Source organism: Hippopotamus amphibius, chromosome 1 (assembly GCF_030028045.1).
Source record: "Hippopotamus amphibius kiboko isolate mHipAmp2 chromosome 1, mHipAmp2.hap2, whole genome shotgun sequence".
Taxonomy (NCBI): Eukaryota; Metazoa; Chordata; class Mammalia; order Artiodactyla; family Hippopotamidae; genus Hippopotamus; species Hippopotamus amphibius.
The window spans coordinates 115,242,891-115,261,530 of NC_080186.1; the positions used below are offsets into that span (position 1 = coordinate 115,242,891).

At 39.9% G+C, this 18,640-nt stretch overlaps 2 protein-coding genes across 2 annotated transcripts; both read right to left on the bottom strand.

Moving 5' to 3' along the window:
* Window positions 1-5,575: 5,575 nt before the first annotated feature.
* Window positions 5,576-7,181, bottom strand: LOC130836588 (myoferlin-like). Its single transcript, XM_057708917.1, has 2 exons — window positions 7,169-7,181; window positions 5,576-6,750 (listed from the first exon to the last, which is right to left on the bottom strand). Exons 1-2 carry the CDS (start codon window positions 7,179-7,181, stop codon window positions 5,576-5,578), a joined length of 1,188 nt encoding a protein of 395 aa, XP_057564900.1.
* A 1,970-nt stretch (window positions 7,182-9,151) lies between these two features.
* LOC130845959 (filaggrin-2-like) lies at window positions 9,152-15,802 on the bottom strand. The gene is made up of 3 exons (XM_057723854.1): window positions 15,756-15,802; window positions 14,479-14,638; window positions 9,152-13,360 (listed from the first exon to the last, which is right to left on the bottom strand). The coding sequence occupies exons 2-3, from the start codon at window positions 14,614-14,616 to the stop codon at window positions 9,977-9,979; spliced, it is 3,522 nt and encodes a 1,173-aa protein (XP_057579837.1). The 5' UTR covers window positions 14,617-14,638; window positions 15,756-15,802; the 3' UTR covers window positions 9,152-9,976.
* Window positions 15,803-18,640: the final 2,838 nt, after the last annotated feature.

Sequence of the window (18,640 nt, forward strand, 5' to 3'; positions counted from 1 at the left end):
TATTTGTCTTAAGAGAAAACAGAAAACCAGGGATTTTTTTTTTTTTGGGTGTCATTTCCCAATTTCTAAACATTGCTCACTAATTCATATTTTAAATGGTGTGATCTAGTGGTGTGCTGGCTAAATGAAACATATCAGTAGACTAGATATAGCTTGTTGGTCACTTTTGAACTTCTAGGTTTCTGTATATGACCAATGGCCTGAACAAAACAATACCATATAAAGAAAATATCAACAAAGCTTACTCTCTCATCAAAGTCTCATTTTTTTTTCCTTCCTACAAAGTTGTTGTGTCTATGACTCAAGCCAGAAATCTAGCAAGTCATGTTAGATACCTTCATCTCAAGTCTCTGTATACCATCTAACCACAAATATTAGAAATATGTTCTGCATCCAACTCCTTTTATGTACCCCATGTCACCTCTGTCATCTTTTACCTGGATTATTATAGTAGTTGCTGGATTGGTCTTCACACCTCAAGTCTTGCCCCTATGCCATTAAAAAAAAAACTTTCTGAAATGAATATATGACCATGTGATTTTACAAAAGCCCTTTGATGGTTCTTCATTGCTTATAGACAAAGACTAAAGTTCTTAGCAAGTTTTATCAGGTTCATTGTGATTCAACCTCTGCCTGTTGTTCTGACATCATTTCTTGCCATGCTGCCACATACAACCTGTGTCTCACCTATGCTGAATTATTTTTGAATTCCTTTAGCTTACCATTATCTTTCTTACTTTAAGACTTTATGCACACTCAAAGATACATATGCCTGGGGTAGTTTCCCCAAGTAAACCTGGATAACTCCTGGCCATTTCTGGAGACTCATTGCAAAATTCTCCTCTTAGGATTTCTTTGAATCCGGTTCCTTCACTTTTAATCAGTTAAAATCAATGAATCACTTCACTGCAAACACAGTCCCTTAATCATATCTATTATAACACTTGCCACAGTATTCATCTGCTGCTTTCTCATATGTTGCTCTCCCTGATGAATATGTAAACTCCTAAGGGACAGGGACAATGTCTTTCTGATATTTGCATCTTCAGTGCCAAATACAGCATCTATCAACTAAGTAGCTACTAACTTGCCTCCAATGAATGAATGAGTGAACAAATGATCCTAATGTTGCATTGACAGCACCTACATTATCTGGATCATCTGGACTCTGTCATCAAACTGATCAGAGAGGGATTGCTCATCAGCCTAGCCCACATTCTTGGATTACTTGCTGGAGAGCTGTAGAAATACACATATTTTGTCACACATAGGTGGAGCTCAACCATTTATTCTTATAGGCTTGGGTAGCTGAGTCTGACAGAACTTGTCAGGAAGGGTATTAGGAAGAGTAAGGCAAGGATTTGAAAGAAAAAAACAATAGGAACTAGATAGCAATGTTGCTGGAAAATAAAGGCTGTTGGGTATTTCCCTACTCCCCCAAATATTCAAATCTAAGGCTTATGTAGTATGCTTTGGTAGGCAACATAACCCTTGTCCAACCCCTGAAATTGTACCTGTTGGAAATAATTTCTCTAATGCATTCTTTAATGCTACTTGGAATAAATTAGTGTAAATAAGATGTGATTTTGTTTGTGTACTGATTGATTGGGTTTTAAGACACCCAGCCAGCCAAGCAGTTCAACAAACAACATCAGAGCTGAAAAAATTCATCCTGAGACTTTGAGGAAGAAGAAGGGTTGAATTATTGTCTTATTAAAGCCCTTTTGACAAAAAGGGAAAGATACTGCTGAGTGAGGTATGGCGAAGATGCTAACATTAAAAAAATTAAAAACTCTATCTAGCTCTATCTATCATCTATCTATCTATCTATCATCTATCTATCTATCATCTATCACCTATCTATCTATCTATCTATCTATCTATCATCTATCTATCTATCTATCTAATCTATCTATCTATCTATCTATCTATCATCTATCATCTATCTATCATCTATCTATCTAAAAGAAGAGATGTAAGCTGATTTTTAGAGGAAAGAGAGTAAGGGAAACCAACAGTTGATGTATGCTCTCTGGATGTTAGAGTTCTGTGTTGGGTAGCCTGAGGGAGTGGAAGACTCCTGGACTTTTGAGTATGTGGGCTCTGACTTTCTTGCTTAGCTGCATACCAGCTATGCAGATTTGAGTAAGTTTTTTAAAAACTCCTCTAAGGCTCAATTTTGTCTGTAAAGTATGGATCATTTTTGATTTGCAAGGCAGTTGTAGGGGAAGTATCTTTAGCACAGTAAGTAGGCATTCAATAAGTTTTGATTTTCTTCCTTTAATCCATAGTGGAATAAATAACACAAATGTTACATGATTTGTATTAACTCAAGTAATAGAAGTAGACTGGTACTCAGTTTTTTGACTCCCAGCCCTAGAGGAATCTTGAAGTTATGACTCTAAGGACTCTAAGCTGGGTCATTTGGGGAGGAGGGAAATTTGCCTACACTGAAATCTAAGTTATTGAGTCCTTAAGTCCTGTCCTCCCAGCAAATCATCTCATTTGCAGGTTTCAGATTCTCTCTATATTTCCTCTTCTCTAATAGCCTCACTATGGGAAACTGCTTCTCCTACCCTTCATGTCTGTGCTCTAATGAAGGACTGATAACCAGTTAACCCTTAAAACTTTAATCCTAGAGAAAGTTGTAAAGCCAGAAACACATTTAAATGTTTGGGAACAGAGAGTGATTCTCCATTTCATCCTTCTCCTAATTATTTTATTGTAGGCAGTAGGAGGTCACAAGATTTTCATCAATATTCATCATGGAGAAATGAACAAAACAGGCAATATAAGAGACAATTTAATATATCTAAAGAATCTTTAAAAATGGACACAATGCCTTGCAAATCGCACACTTCCTTGTGCTAGATGGCTTTATAATACAAAGAGAATACTTATAAACTTCTCCTATTGGTACCTCTGTGTACTTTGTAGGTAGAACTTCTCTCACTTTTACTTAACATACTCCCCAAAGGGGGTAAGATGTTGCTTAAAATAGGTTTAAGAGTCTGGGTTAGTGGACTTTTAATCATGCCAAATGGTTTATTATTAGAGAGGAAGCTGCCCTCTGTTTATTGGCTGAATTCATTTCCAGTCAAATCCAACATTGCCTCAATCTTCATCCTTTTCTGTTCTTCTACTTCCTCTTGCTCATTGCCCCCACAGCTTATATACTCACCTTTGATTACATGTAGTATTTAAAATTTTTTTTCTTTTATATTGGAGAAGAGTTGATTTACAATGTTGCATTAGTTTCAGGTGTACAGCAAAGTGATTCAGTTATACATATACATATACCTATTCTTTTTCAAATTGTTTTCCCATTTAGGTTATTGCAGACTATTAGGTAGAGTTCCCTGTGCTATGCAGTAGGTCTTTGTTGGTTATCTATTTTAAATATAGTAGTGTGTATATGTCAGTCCCAAACTTCCAATCTATCCCCCCGCTGGTAACTGTAAGTTTGTTTTCTAAGTCTGTGAGTCTGTTTCTGTTTTGTAAACAAGTTTATTTGTATCATTTTTTTTAGCTTCTTCATCTAAGTGATATCATGTGGTATTTGTCCTTCTCTGTCTGACTTACTTCACTTAGTATGATAATCTCTAGGTCCATCCATGTTGCTGCAAATGGCATTATTCCATTCTTTTTAATGGCTGAGTAATATTCAACCATATATATATATATGACATTTAGGTTGCTTCCATGGACATTTAGGTTGCTGCCATGTCTTGGGCATTGTAAACAGTGCTGCAATGAACATTAGGGTGCATGTATCCTTTTGAACCATAGTTTTCTCTGGATATATGCCCAGGAGTGGCATTGCTGATCATATGGTAGCTCTATTTTTAGTTTTTTAGGGAAACTCATACTGTTCTCCATAGTTGCTGTACCAATTTACATTCTTACCAATGGTGTAGGAGGGTTCTCTTTGCTCCACACCCTCTCCAGTATTTATTGTTTGTAGACTTTTTAATGATGATCATTCTGACTGGTGTGAGGTGATATCTCATTGTTGTTTTGATTTGTATTTCTCTAATAGTTAATGATGTTGCACATCTCTTCATGTACCTCTTGGCCATCTGTATGTCTTCTTTGGAGAAATGTCTATATAGATCTTCTGCCCATTTTTTGATTAGGTTGTTTGGTGTTTTGATATTGAGCTGCATGAGTTGTTTGTAAATTTTGGAGATTAATCCCTTGTTGGTCGCACCATTTGCAAGTATTTTCTCCCATTCTGTGGGGTGTCTTTTCATTTTATTTATGGTTTCCTTTGCTGTGCAAAAGCTTTTGAGTTTAATTAGGTCCCATTTGTTTATTTTTGTTTTTATTTCTATTACTCTAGAAGATGGATCAAAAAAGATATTGCTGCAATTTATGTCAAAGAGTGTTCTTCCTATGTTTTCCTCTAAGGGTTTTATAGTATTTGGTCTTACATAGGTCTTTAGTCCATGTTATTGGATTGGAAGAATCAATATTGTCAAAATGACTATACCACCCTAGGCAATCTACAGATTCAATGCAATCCCTATCAAATTACCAATGACGTTTTTCACAGAACTAGAAAAATAATTTTAAAATTTGTATGGAGACACAAAAGACCCCTAATAGCCAAAGCAATCTTTTTTTTTTTTTTTTATGTTGAGAACCAATCATTTATTGAGGAAAACAGTAGAATAAAGAAAGTCCATCCAAATAAGGGAAGAGGCAATTAAAAAACTCAGGCCTAGTTTTAATTTGGAAAAGGTTCTTTAGTCAGCATATCAGTCTCATCTGAATTTTCCTGAGAAATTCAAGGAAATTTGACATAATCATAAATAATACGTTTAATCATACAAACAGCAGACCTCTGTTCTAACAAACTTAAAAGTGAACAAAGTTCAGCTGGACAGGCCCAAGTAGGCAGTATAATGTGAGGTTTAGTTTATTTACTTCATTTAAGATATTTCTGAGGGAAAGATGGTCTGGCGAAGCGTTACAGGGTGTTAGGCCAGGGAGGGGGGTTCCCAGGAAAGAGCAAATCCTGAAGAGCTCCATGGCCTGTGCAGTGGGTGCTGGGAGAGGCGTTCTCCGTCCCAGGGCCCAGCAGGAAGCAGACAGGCCAGGCTAGGCGGATAGGATGCTGGGCCCTCAGCAAGGACAGAGGAGAAACTGGACTAGCCTCTGTGGATAGAATTGCTCTAAGTAATTCTCTTAAATGATCCAATCTCTTAGTACAATAGTGACAGACGTCTGATTACTGGCACTTAATCACCTTTTGCTCAGCCATTTTTAATAATCCGAGAGCAAACACGTGTATTTGTTTATAAAATTTCAGTCTCATTTGGGATGAAAGGAGTCAGCAGAGCTGACTGGTGACCTGTTTGGTATTCTCTAGAATAAGGGGAAGATGTAGAACCCTGGAGAGAGAAGGGATGGAGATGAATGGGCCAAAGGCTTAATGAGGGCCATGGGTCGTGACCAATAGGCTGCCCCATGAACCCGCTTAGGTAGTTTCCCATGGGGGCTAAACGAAGGAATGTAACTCCATGAAGACCTTTAAGAAGAAAGGCATGTGGTGGGGAGCACTGATCACTTTTCAGAGTATGATTTTAACACAACTATTCACACAGATAACTGACAGTCCTGGGGCAGGATTAAATCCATACGTACTCTGGGGGATGTCCTCCGCTCGGTAGATCTTCAGCAGGAAGGTCACCCACCGGAGGGCGATGCCAGCAGGGAGTAACAAGTTACTCTCCACGTCGTCACTGTCATGATCACGATCTTGTATCTCAGGGGGAGGCTCATCTCCGGTTCCGAGGACAAACATGCTGACTTTCATGTAGCCTTTAGCACCCGAGCTGGTATCTTCAGGGTCATTGAGGAGAAGCCATTTTCTCATGACAGCGTGACCAGGTTCATCATAAACAAATCCGACATCAATCTTAAATTCCCCCATCAGACAATCTGCCCGCAGAGAGTGGGAATTATAAACCCGAATGCTAATGATCTCATCCATCAGTTCAGAAGGAGTCACGTGGACATTGTAGAAAAATAACTCATCAAAAAACGGATTGTTCCCTCGCTTGATTCTTGTTCGGTGTGTCTGGCCACAGACGTGGACTTTGACCACAGGCCTGATGTTGTTGCCACTTAACTGCCGGCCCTCAATCACCCGGACACGGATCTGGAAGTCCTGTGGCTTGTTGGACAGCATCCGCCGGCTGCTCTTCCCTTTCGTGAGCCTCCGGGCAAGGTGAGCTTCTGACACCATCCGTGCCGGCCCCCTGGGCCCTGGGACCCTGACTGCACTGTCCAGCCCGTCCTCATCACCGCCATCTTCCTCCTCTTCTCCTCCCATGCCTGGCACGCTGGTCCCACTGGGGTCATTCAGATGCGGGGCTGAAGGTGGATCGTAGCCGATCACCAGGTCAATGGTGGCCCCGGTCTCTTGCCCCCTTTCGTTTAGCAGGGAGATCAGTTTGTAGGGCAGAGATCTGCTCTGGTCGCCGATCAGATCCTTCAGGGCTACAGTGGCTGTGCCAATTAACTTATTTTGTCCAATTGTCTCAAAATCTTTCACAACAACCCCAAGCGATGATGAAAAGTCCAGTGGTATACCCCTCAAGTCAAACTCCAAAATCTCATTCCAGACAGGGTTGAGTTCATTATCAACTTTCTTTGTTTTCTTTTTCTCATATGTCAGAAGCCAGGTCCTGGAGCGACACCCAGCCGTGTACGGTGGACCGTGGGCAGAACGTCCAAAGCAATCTTGAGAAGGAAAAACAGAGTCATTGGAATCAGGCTCCCTGACTTTAGACTATACTACAAAGCTACAGTCATTGAAAAAATATGGTACTGGCACAAAAGCAGAAATATAGATCAATGAAACAGGATAGAAAGCCCAGAAATAAACCCATGCACCTGTGGTCAGTTAACCAATGACAAAGGAGGCAAGACTATATAATGGAGATAAGTGGTACTGGAAAACTGGACAGCTACTCATAAAAGAATGAAATTAGAACATTCTTTTGTATCACAAACAAAAACAAACTGCATGTAGTATTATTTTAGAAGGTCTTTTCTGGTTATCATAAACTCTCGTAACACAGAGGACTATGACTTACACTCCAACAAAGCAGCCAGTGCATGCAGTGTGTCCAGTCCAAACTGATCTTCAGTTTCTTACATCCAAAGGTCATCTTTACCTAGAAAGTTTGGGGAAAGAAGAATTTTATCTTTGTTCCTCCTAATTTGGCCACTCAAAGTTTCTCCACAGTGCCACATGCTCCTCCCTGACAGTACAGACATGCTTTGACCTCAGTATTTCTTGGCACAGTGTTGTTTTATCCATAGGATGCTAGTACACAGGTGGTGGTAGAGTGGCAGTCTCTAACTGTACATACCTTATGACTCGTTTCCCAGCAGAATTACATCTAAGAAATTCAACTGTTCACAGGGATTCCATATGGGTGCACTCCAGTTTCTAATCTTTTTCCTTGTAGACTATACCTGTCATCTCTCTTTTATCTTTCCTTTTATCTTAGAAGGAGAATATGTAATTCTCTTTGAATTTTTTTAGGATACTTTTGGTGTAATTTATAAGGGACAGTTTCCTTCAATTTGACTAAAATAAATTATTGATGGTCTTAGCAGTTCGGAATATATATTTTTTCATTATATTTAAACTGCAAATGAGTGTGGTCAAGGAATTATGGGAATTACTGATGAATATTTGACCTATATATTTATACACACACACACACAATAAAGGAAAATTAACATTGATTCAGGGGACTGGCGAAGTTTTAGACACTCCTAAATTTTGAAATTATAAATGAATACAATGAGTGTGGAGCCCCTGGCAGAATAGAAAGAGCTTTGGTTTAAGAATCAGAAACCTATACCCTGGTCATAGAAGCACTTCTAATTGTCTGCATGGTATGGGCAAGTTAATCTCTTTGAGTCTCATTTGCTTTACTTACAATAGAAATTGTTTGGATGAGATTAAACATAATATTTAAATTTCTAATGATTCTTTGGTAATTAGCATTTATTCAATGAATGTATGATGATGGGTAGATTTATAAGAATTGGTTACCATTTAGGGTTCACTGCCATATACTCAATTATTTTTTATGTCTGTCATTAACAGTATAACAATAATTTTATTTTCTTTCACTAGTAAACTAATATAACTAGTGTTCTGTTTATCACCTTGCATGACGTAAAGCTTGTATAGTTCTTAAAATAAAATATTAAATACTAGATAGAATATGTTCTAAGTCTAATCAGAAGAATGAGACTATTTTTTGGTCTTTCATATAACTTCTGTCTCTAATAGTGGCTTCCAATCTTGAACACCCATTGATGAATTGTGTTTAAGTTTAAATTCCAAAGGTGAAGGTGGAAGAAAAGTAGCTTGAGTTTTTTTGCGGGGGAGAGGGAGAAGATGATGGAGCATCAAAGTCCGATTTAAGGAATTACCACTCTTTTTGGTTAGATTAAATATGCTTTGCTTTGATTTTTTTTCTTTTAATCTGTAAATTAAGGGGATGATCTTTAAAGTCTGTACTAGTTCTCACATTATGGACTTTTCCTTTTGATTTTATAGCAGGAAGTTTTCTACTGAAGTTAGTATCTTTTGTACATACTTTTCTACTCCTTGTTATGTCTCTGTTTATAATAAATTCACATATTTTTTCCTCCTAGGGAGGAGTATATTTTTAATTGTTTTTATTTGACTGGAAACTTCAGGATCCCATTAGCCTCCACTCCCATTAACCTCCATTTTTAAGCGTATTTCAATTAATATCTCTGACAGAGAAAGTATGTGACTCATAACTCTTATTTTCAGAGCTTGTGTGGTCTCAGGAAATAGCCACTTGGGGTTATGTATAATAATGATTGCTTTGATGATCATGATTAACCAAAGTATCTGAGGTCAACTCCTCAGTATAAAACATTTCTTCTTATAAATGCTGTGGACAGTGATTAGATTGAGGAAAAGATCAGATGTGATGGAGTTTTGCCTTCTTTGGACTCCCTATTAATAGTATCTGGGTGTTTTTCCGCCATCTAGGTGTTCAGAGGTAGAAGAAAGAAATGTGCATCTGACCCCATGGCAGGAGGCTTTGATTGTTTTTGCAAGGATGAAAGAGAAGACAAAATATACCTTGGTGGAAAGTTTATTGTCAATTTTTACACAATACAATTTTCTGGATTCCTATTTTCAAGCAGTCATGACAATAAATTCAAAAGTAGTAGTACAGAGTTCTAGTGGTGGCACAAAAGATGCAAATATTCTGAATCTTCAACTACTACAACATTCTTTGTTCAGTACATGGAATGTGTTACAATGTTATCAGGGAAATTTTGGTTCCTAAACCATGTCTCTTAGCTTCCTGGATAGTTTGTCAACAAATAAAACAACCTGGAACATTCAAAATTTAAGTCTCAGATTTCTTTTTAAATTCTTACTTTATTCCAGAGCACCCAATCAATTTGTCACTTAGTTCTAAATACAGTCCCAAATGCAATTTACTTCCTTTATTTTTAATTTTATTTTTAAGATTTTTTGATGTGGACCTTTTTTAAGTCTTTATTGAATTTATTACAATATTGCTTCTGTTTTATGTTTTGTTTTTTTTTTTGTCCCCAAGGCACGTGGGATCTTAGCTTCCCGACCAGTGATCGAACCCTTACCACCTGTACTGGAAGGCAAAGTCTTAACCGCTGGACTGCCAGGGAAGTCCCACAGTTTACTTCTTCCATCCACTATTTTCTAACCAAAGAACTCAATGATTATGGAGTCATACCAAAAAGTCTTGCACCAAACAAAAGAAATAAAATATAGTACTACAGTTAAAATAAAAGATCAGACATATCTACCAAAAGATGGGAACATGTTAAATATCTTAATTCCATGTTGTGTGTCTCATTTCTCCTTTGGGTTAGTTCTTATCTTGAGTTAGATTTCCTTTCTGGTTTCAAATTATTATTCAAAATAATAACACCTTTGTTCTTGGACATATTCATAGAGTGGTGTGTTGCTATCTGAGTAAAAGGAACCTGAGTCTGTTCTCTCTCTTCCATGGTAACCTCTGGTCTCAGAGTCTCTTGTCTGAGTATCATTCACATCCTGACTGTATCTTTTCATGGTCCCTGATGGACTTGATACAGACTCTTGCTTTTGCCTTTCCCCGATCCACATGGTTATACTGCTTGATAAATACCTATTTGTGTACTCTTCAGTTCCCATAGGGTCTTGGCTATCAAGTAAGTGACTGCCACTTGACTGCTCATAGCTGTCACTTGATTGGCCATGACTATATACTTGTCTTTCATTGGTGCTGAATCCAGATTGACCCTGGATATCTCCTGACTGTCTATCACTTGATCCCTGTGTTGCTAAATTTGTGCTGGATCTTACCAGCTCACGGGAAACTGTATCTCTCAAGTGCTGCTGGCTGGATCGATGTATACCTATTGTATTGAACTCTGACTGTCTATGCCTCGATCCTGATGGTTCATGAATCTTTCCACCCCAATCTTCTGAATGCCCTGTACTATTGCTATCAGATCTTTGCCTTCTAGTTGAACCAGAATGTGAATGGCTGTGAGCTGATAAGGATTTTCCATGGCCAGATACAGGGTGGTTGCTTGGCTGGCTGCTAGGAGTAGATCCCTGCCTTCCAGATTGAACGTGGGTGTCTCGTGAATGTTCCTGAATTGCTACTGAATGTCCATGGCTAGATCCCTGCTGTCTAGTTACACTGAATCCAGAATGATTATGAGAATCAGTTGACTGCCCATGATTTGTCTCTGAATGTCCATGACTTGAATCTTGTCTTCCTGCTCTTTCAGTTGCTTTTGATCCCACATGGTCAAAACTAGAAACTGATTGTCCATGTCTAGACACTTGCTTGGTTGCAGATCTATCTCTTGACCTCAAAGGACTAGAATTATGACTGGTTGTTCTGCTGCCCCCAGAAGGTCCATACCCAGACTGCCCATAGTCATAGTCTGCACTTCCATAGCTGCCATGTTTCCAGTCTTGACCTAATCCATGTCTTTGTCTTCCACTAATCTGTGACTGAGAATGATTTATTCCAGATTGGGCATGGCTGCTACTTGACTCTTTACTTAGTCTATGCCTCGACTGCCTATGAGTTTCATGTGACTGTGTATGACTGGACCCATATCTCTCTATTGTGCGAGATTCTGAATGTTCATAGGTAGGTGTGGTCTGCCCACCAGCAGACTGTGACTGTGTAGATTGGTTTCCTGTCTGTCTATGGGAAGATCCCTTTCTCCCTGAATATCTATTTCGTGAATATTCATGATTCAATGTCTGCCCTTGATCTGATACTGAGTGTTTAGGTATTTCTCCTGAATGTTCATTGCTAGATTCATGTGCTTTCGTTGTATCAGAAACTGAACATTTTGGGGCAGCGGTAGAATGTTCATGAGTGGATGCTGAGTGTCTCTGTGAGATTTCTGAATGGCTTTCACTGTCGCTGGACTCACTGTGACTAGATCGCTGTCTTCCAGCTGTACTCGACCCTGACCATGTGGACTGTCCATGACTAGAATGGCCACGTCTGGTAGTGTCTCCTGACTGTCCATGAGCAGTTCCCTGTCTCCCACTACCTGTGGGTCCTGACTGTCCATGTTGCGATCCAGCCTGCCCATGAGTGGATCCTGAGTGTCCCTGTGAGACTCCTGAATGGCTTTCACTGTTCCTGAACTCACTCTTAGTAGATCCTTGGTTTTCACTTCTGCTATATTCTCCTTGTACAGAATGACCACAAGCAGTCTTGGTATGTGTAGTGGTATCCTTTGACTCACTATGAGTAGATTGTTGTCTTCTTGTGCTAGATCCTGACTGTTTATGCGTTGTTGCTTTATCTCCACGATCTACACCAGAGTGTCTTGTTCTGTCTCCTGACTGCCCATGGGTTGTGTTTTCATTTCGACTTGCATTAGATCTAGAATCTCCGTGTTCATTTCCAGAATGTGCATGGGCAGATGCTGAATATCTTTCCCAGTTATCTGACTTGCCTTCACTGTCATTTGAGTGGCTATCTGTTGTTTTCTGCCTTGTAGAATGTCTCCTTTCTTGACCTGATCCTTGCCTTTGTTGGCTATGTCCATGAATGCTGTGATGATCGTCAGTGTCACTTCCTGTTGTACTGTGACTCCTGCTTCTTTCATTATCACTCTGAGTAGTTATTTCTTGGCTGCTTCCTCTTTGACTGTGGGGTGAATTTGATGCTGCTTTTCTACATATTGGACACTGTTTGCATGAACTAGGCCCATTGCTTCCTTGTCCACTTACCCTATATTTATTTTTGTCATAGTCAGAGGATTGACCTGTACTAGACCCTTGTTGTCCAAAGCCAGAACACTGATTTGAATTTGACCCATGTTGGCCAAAGCCAGAGGGTTGACTTGAGCCAGACCTATATTGGCCATAGCCAGATTCCCCTGATCTAGACTCATTGTGTCCAAAGCCAGAGGACTGACCTCCTGAAATACATCTATGACCTTCTTCTCCACTACTTCCTGATTGATAACCTGATTGGGTATAGCTAGATTGGTCTCCTTGCCCTCCAAATCTACCTGCCTGACAAGAACTAGAAGCACTTTGTGGCCTTCCACCCCCACCTAAATTGCTGGAACCACATGGATGGCTTTCCCTTCCACCATCTCCTAAATCTTTAGAGCCAGACCCAAGTGTGTGTCTTGCACTCCTCGACTGAGTGAAGTTTGATTCGTGTTCACTAGCATCTAATCCATGTGACAGATCACCGTGACCTTTCCTTCCCCCACTCTTTGATCTAGATCCAGATTCATATTCCTCCCCAGATTCCCTAGAGGGGTTAACATGTGACTTATTTCTTTTTTCCCCCAGCTCTCCAGAGCTGGAACCGTGTCTTTCTTTGCCACTACTCCAGGGGTGACCAGAGCTAGACCCATGACACCTCTTTTCAGATCCCTTTTGGTTCTCTGAGCTAGGTAAACCACCTTGGTTTCCCAGACTCCTGGAGCTAGACCCACATTTACCTTTAGCAGTTCCCCTCGAGCCCTCAGAACTAGAACCATGCTCCTCTCCCTCACTCCAACTTGAATATCTGTAACCTGATTTTTGTCCTGATGTATCCTCTTCTTCCTCTTCTGTTTCACTTTCTTCATGTCGGTGACCATGTCTGTGCTTCTTTGACCCTGAAGCTTTGCAGTATTCTTTGCTGAGAACCTTGTTGCAGGCCATAGCCAGCTTGAATACCATCAGAAGAAACTCAGTAAAGTCCAGTCTTCGGTCATGATCTCGATCCAGCTTATGCATGATGACATCCACTGTGTCTGGATCATCTGGGTTCTGTATACAAGCAACACAGCAAAGGAGACCTTGTCAGCCTAGTCCACATACCCAGCTAAAATATTTGCTTAGAGCTGTAGAATTGTGGATGTTTGACATTAGGTATTTTAATCCAATCAAGAAATACTTTAGGGACTTCCCTAAAGTGGCACAGTGGTTAAGAATCTGCCTGCCAATGCTGGGGACGCAGGTTTGATCCCTGGTCTGGGAAGATGCCACATGCCGTTGAGCAATTAAGCCTGTGCGCCACAACTACTGAGTCCGTGCACCACAGCTATTGAAGCCTGCGTGCCTAGAGCCTGTGCTCGGCAACAAGAGAAGCCACCTCGCTGAGAAGCCTGCACACTGCAACGAAGAATAGCCCCTGTTCACCACAACTAGAGAAAGCCTGCATGCAACAATAAAGACCCAACACAGCCAAAAAAAAAGAAAAGAAGGAAGGAAGAAAGAAATACTTTAGGCTAAGGCAGGCTAACAGCACCTAACAGGTATGAAGAGGTAATAGAAAAGAATAAAAGCTATTGGGATCCTCAGCAGGATACAGTTCAAGGACCTAAGCTAGAGGACTAGGTACTCAGGTATGGCATACAAGAAGGAGCTGAATAAACCAAGTTCAGTACCTGGTGTGTTTTAGTTTACATACATTTTAAGCCTTGCATGCCAATATATTCTATGCTATGATCTATAATTTTGAAGCTTATAGCTGAGGCCTTCCCAAGTAGATGGAAAAAAATGCTTGTATTTTGTTTTCAGTTTTTAGTCACCTTGGCTACTTGATCAACTCCCCTTAAAGATGTTTTCCCTCTGTATACCTTTTCTTCCTCATTTGCTAGGGAAATTTACAAATTAATTTTTTGCTTTTTTAGAAGGAAAAACCTGGGGCATGAAAAAGTCTGAGGTTCTGCATGGTGGGAGTGTACAGGAGAGCAAGGAAGAAAACATTCACCTTTCAAAAAATAAATGCTGTCTCAACAGCCTTTTGGAGGTCCCCAAAGAGTACTGCTCATAGAGTTAGCTCAAAGACCATGGAGACTGTGCACTTTTTAGCTACTCTTTGGTCATATAACAGAGAATGTACAGGACCCTAGTATCTTTCAGTCCTGGCACATTGTCCTCACCCTCAGAATTGGACGAAACTCTTTCTCCAGAAGTTCCTTTAATTCATCCTTGCTTAGGGTGTCACATTCCCCATCCTGGTTGGTGTATTTGTAGAAAACGTCAATGATGGTGACAATACTTCTCAAGAGGTTGGTCATCTTTTTGCAGGTTTAAGTGAACCTGTAGGGAAAAAAAAAGTATCCTATCATTCATTTTATTTTCTTTTAATTTGTAAACAGTTCTGATTTTAATAATAATCACCATGATTTTTCAAATATCTTGTTTCTTTTAAACCTAAAATACTTCAACAAGTAAGGATAGGCCAGGGATGATACAATGCACTTCAACACAGTGATAACTAATTTTGTTAACTTTGAGTTACTTCGCTCAGATCAAGTCATGGCATGTTACTGACTGATCTGGGACTAGATCTCAGATCTCCATGTCCTGGATGAATATATTCTTTATATACTATCTCTACACTTTTTGTACTTTGGTGTCCTGGGTGTTGGTCTGGAGCTTCCAAGTTTTCTAGAACCGCTGAGATGTATTTCCCCAGTCTCTCTGGCTAGTTTCACTGGTTTTCTTGAGTCAAAAGTAACAGACCTTCTAACATGCATATCTGCCTCCCCTCTGGGTACCAGAAGCTAAGCTGGATGGCATTTAGCAAATTAAAAGTGGGCAAAGTGGGACAACTATCCTGGTGCTTCAGAAGTATGAGATAGCTCTCATCAGAGATCAGGAGGTATCCTAATCTCCGCCTTGACCAAACACCGCTCTCTTTCAGTAATCAGGGGAAAAGATTCAGCAATGTAGATAGTAGTTTGATTAGTGGATGACTAGATCTTGGGGCTCTGGAAACTGACACTGAACAAGGACGGGACTCTACAACAGTGCTGGTCTTTTCCCTATTTGAGCTAGACAATCCAGAAAACGTGGCATGAAAAATGACTATGAAGAGAGTGTGGAATGGCCTAGAAGAAGGCAAATTTCTAGTTATATTTTTCTTCTCCACAAAACAACCCCATAAATTTATTCTAAAAAGACCCTGGAATAAACTAAACTTACCAAACAAATAAGCCAAAAAAAAAAAAAAAAAAAAAAAAACTCCTCAAAAAACCCAAAAAACAAAAAAAGAAAGAAAGAAAGAAAAAAAAAGAAACAAACAAAAAGGAAGGAAGGAAGGCAGGAAGGCCAAATATATATTAACTCTGCCTTAGCTCATATGCTTGGATTTCTATCATGGACAAAAACCAACCAAGTATCCACTGATGTAGCTGGATGAATTTTCTCTCACCTGGTTCACCAAAGGAACAAGTAGGATAAAGCCTGATGCAGCTTGCAGGGTGACAACAGATTGGGCTAGTGGCCCTTATATAGCTAAGGTGTGGGTGCTGCCCTCTGTTGGATGGAATGACTCATTTTCAACAAACCTAACTCCACCTCTGTCCTTGTTTACCTTCCTACTTCTTCACATCTCTGAGGTGATTGCAGAAGGGCTGATACCAGCCAACCTTCCAGTATGAGGGCATGTGGCAGGACACATTTTCAGGGTCCTATACTTGTGAAAAAGCAGAGATTATATTTTAGAGGACAAATGTAGTTCAATCCCTTTAGTACCCACTAAAGAGTAGCAAGGGGTAAGATACTTGGCAGGTGTTCAATAGATGCTTATTTAATTGAAAATGAACCTGGGCCATTAGGCTTACCTAATTCATGTCTTTTTGCAATAATAATAGCTACTATTTACTGAGTGTTTACTATGTGCTAGATATTGTGCTGAAATCTTTTCACATATCATCTCATTTAATCTCCACAACATTTCTGTGAGGTTTGTACTGTATTCCATTTTACAGATGAAGAAACAGGTTCAGAGATCATAAGAGTCCTCTCCAAGGTCACACAGCTCATAGGTGGAGGAACCCGGGGTTTGAACCTATATCTACTTTATCATAACGCCCTTTCTTTTAACCATTATAGTAGCTTATCTCTGTGTATCTATTATATACACCTATTACACACAAAAAATCATGCACTGTTTTAGGAAATATATGAAAGAGTAATAAAAGGAGTGCTATCATCCAGGAAGAGAAGAAACAAACTCTCTGGCCCTGTGAAGGCTTTTTTTCTAGACTATAAAAGTATGTTAATAGGCTCTACATAAAAATAATGTTTTCAGAAGCGGTCAAGGTGAGTTTAGAGTGGGCTTTCTTCGAGCATTCTGCTATCCATTGGTAGTCTGGAAGCTTTGGGCCTAGACCCTTGGGAAAAATGTCATTTATATACATAAAATATATCAAATATAATGCCTGAGGGAATCGCCTGACATGGCGCTTTTACATGCTTATATATTTATTCTTCACAGTAATCCTGCGAGGTCAATATTATTGTCATTCTCATTTTACAGATAAGGAAATGAAAGCATAGAGAAATTTAATAATTTGTCCAAAATCACATCTAATAAGTGGCTGTACTAGGATAGAAACCCATACTTCCAGTGCTAAAGCCTGTCACTTAACAACATATATACCACATATTTGGGGTCAATCAATTCCTATCTGGGTGCTCCTTCAGGGAATCCATTTATCTTATTTACCTCACTGTCTACACAATGCCTAGAACTTAGTTAACACTTAGAGAGAGTGTCTGCTCACAGAATGTTAATGGATATACCACTGATACATCCATTGCTCTCATAGCCAGGGAGTCTCAGACCAAAACAATCACACAGGAAGTTCTGTTGTCCTTTGGATATTGCGGTCATTTTCTTTTCTTTCCTTTTTTTTAATAGATATTTATATATTTATTTATTGGCGGTGTTGGGTATTCATTGCTGCACATGGGCTTTCTCTAGTTGCAGCAAACAGGGGCTACTTTTCATTGTGGTGCATGGGCTCCTCATTGCTGTGGCTTCTCTTGTTGCGGAGCATGGTCTCTAGGCATGTAGGCTTCAGTAGTTGTGGCACACAGCCTCCATAGTTGTGGCTAATGGGCTCTAGAGTGCAGGCTCAATAGTTGTGGCAAACAAGCTTAGTTGCCCCGTGGCATGTGGGATCTTCCTGGAGCAGGGATGGAACCCGTGTCCCCTGCATTGGCAGGCAGATTCTTTTTTTTTTTTTAAATAAATAAAATAAATTTATTAAAAAAAATCCAGTTAGGATTTTGAAGAAAGCAATTTAATTAAAAAAAAAAAATCACAAGGAGATACCGCATCAGGCCTGTTCCAACTGCTCTCATCAAAAAGACCAGGGATGACAACTGTTGTTCAGAATGGGGATAAAATGGAATTCTGCTAACTTTGATACATGGGCTTGTGACATTCAGAGAGCAAGTTCCTGTAGTTCTCCAGCATCACATCCCTGTACAAGGCCCTCTGAGCAGGGTCCAGGCATTTCCACTCTTCCTGAGTAAATTCTATGGCCACATCCCCGAATGTCAACTGTTCTCGGCCGGAGGGCCAGATGCTGAGGTGTAAGATCGATAGTCGCTCCCAACACCCTGAAGGCAGAATACGGGGGACAGCACAGCACAAACTCACACCACGAAGTAGAAACAAAAGCCCAGCAGTGAGATCTCCACCACGTGAACTCTCCTTGCGTTTCCTGAGGAAATGTCTGGCAGGCAGATTCTTAACCACTGCACCTAGGAAGTCCACGGTTATTTTCAATTGCATGCATCTTTTGGAATTGTGCTTGTTTTCATTTTTGTTGAGATGACTCATGTCAGGAGGATTTTCAAACCCCCAGACTCTACACTGAAGTGGATATGTATGTATTTATTTATTTATTTAATTTATTTATTCTCTTTTTTAGAATATAATTGGTTTACACTGTTGTGCCAGTCTTTGCTGTACACCAAAGTGAATCAGCTGTATTTATGCATATATCCCCATATCCCCTCCCTCCCTGGACTCCCTCCCACCCTCGCTATCCCAGCCCTCTAAGTCATCACTAACCATCGAGTTGACCTCCTTGTATTATGCAGCAACTTCCCACTAGCTATCTATTTTACATTTGGTAGTATATATGTGTGAATGCTACTCTCTCACTGCATCCCAGCTTCCCCCCCCCCCCACCACCCGTGTCCTCAAGTCAGTTCTCTACATCTGCATCTTTATTCTTGCCCTGTCACTGGGTTCATCAGTACCATTTTTTAGATTCCATATATATGAGTTAGGAGACA

Bases quoted from the DNA above. Each gene is read 5' to 3' on its own strand.
- LOC130845959 (XM_057723854.1), bottom strand. From the start codon at position 14,616: ATGACCAACCTCTTGAGAAGTATTGTCACCATCATTGACGTTTTCTAC. The intron at 13,361-14,478 runs GTGAGGACAATG...GCTTGTATACAG, and splicing joins AGTTTCGTCCAATTCTGAGG to AACCCAGATGATCCAGACAC.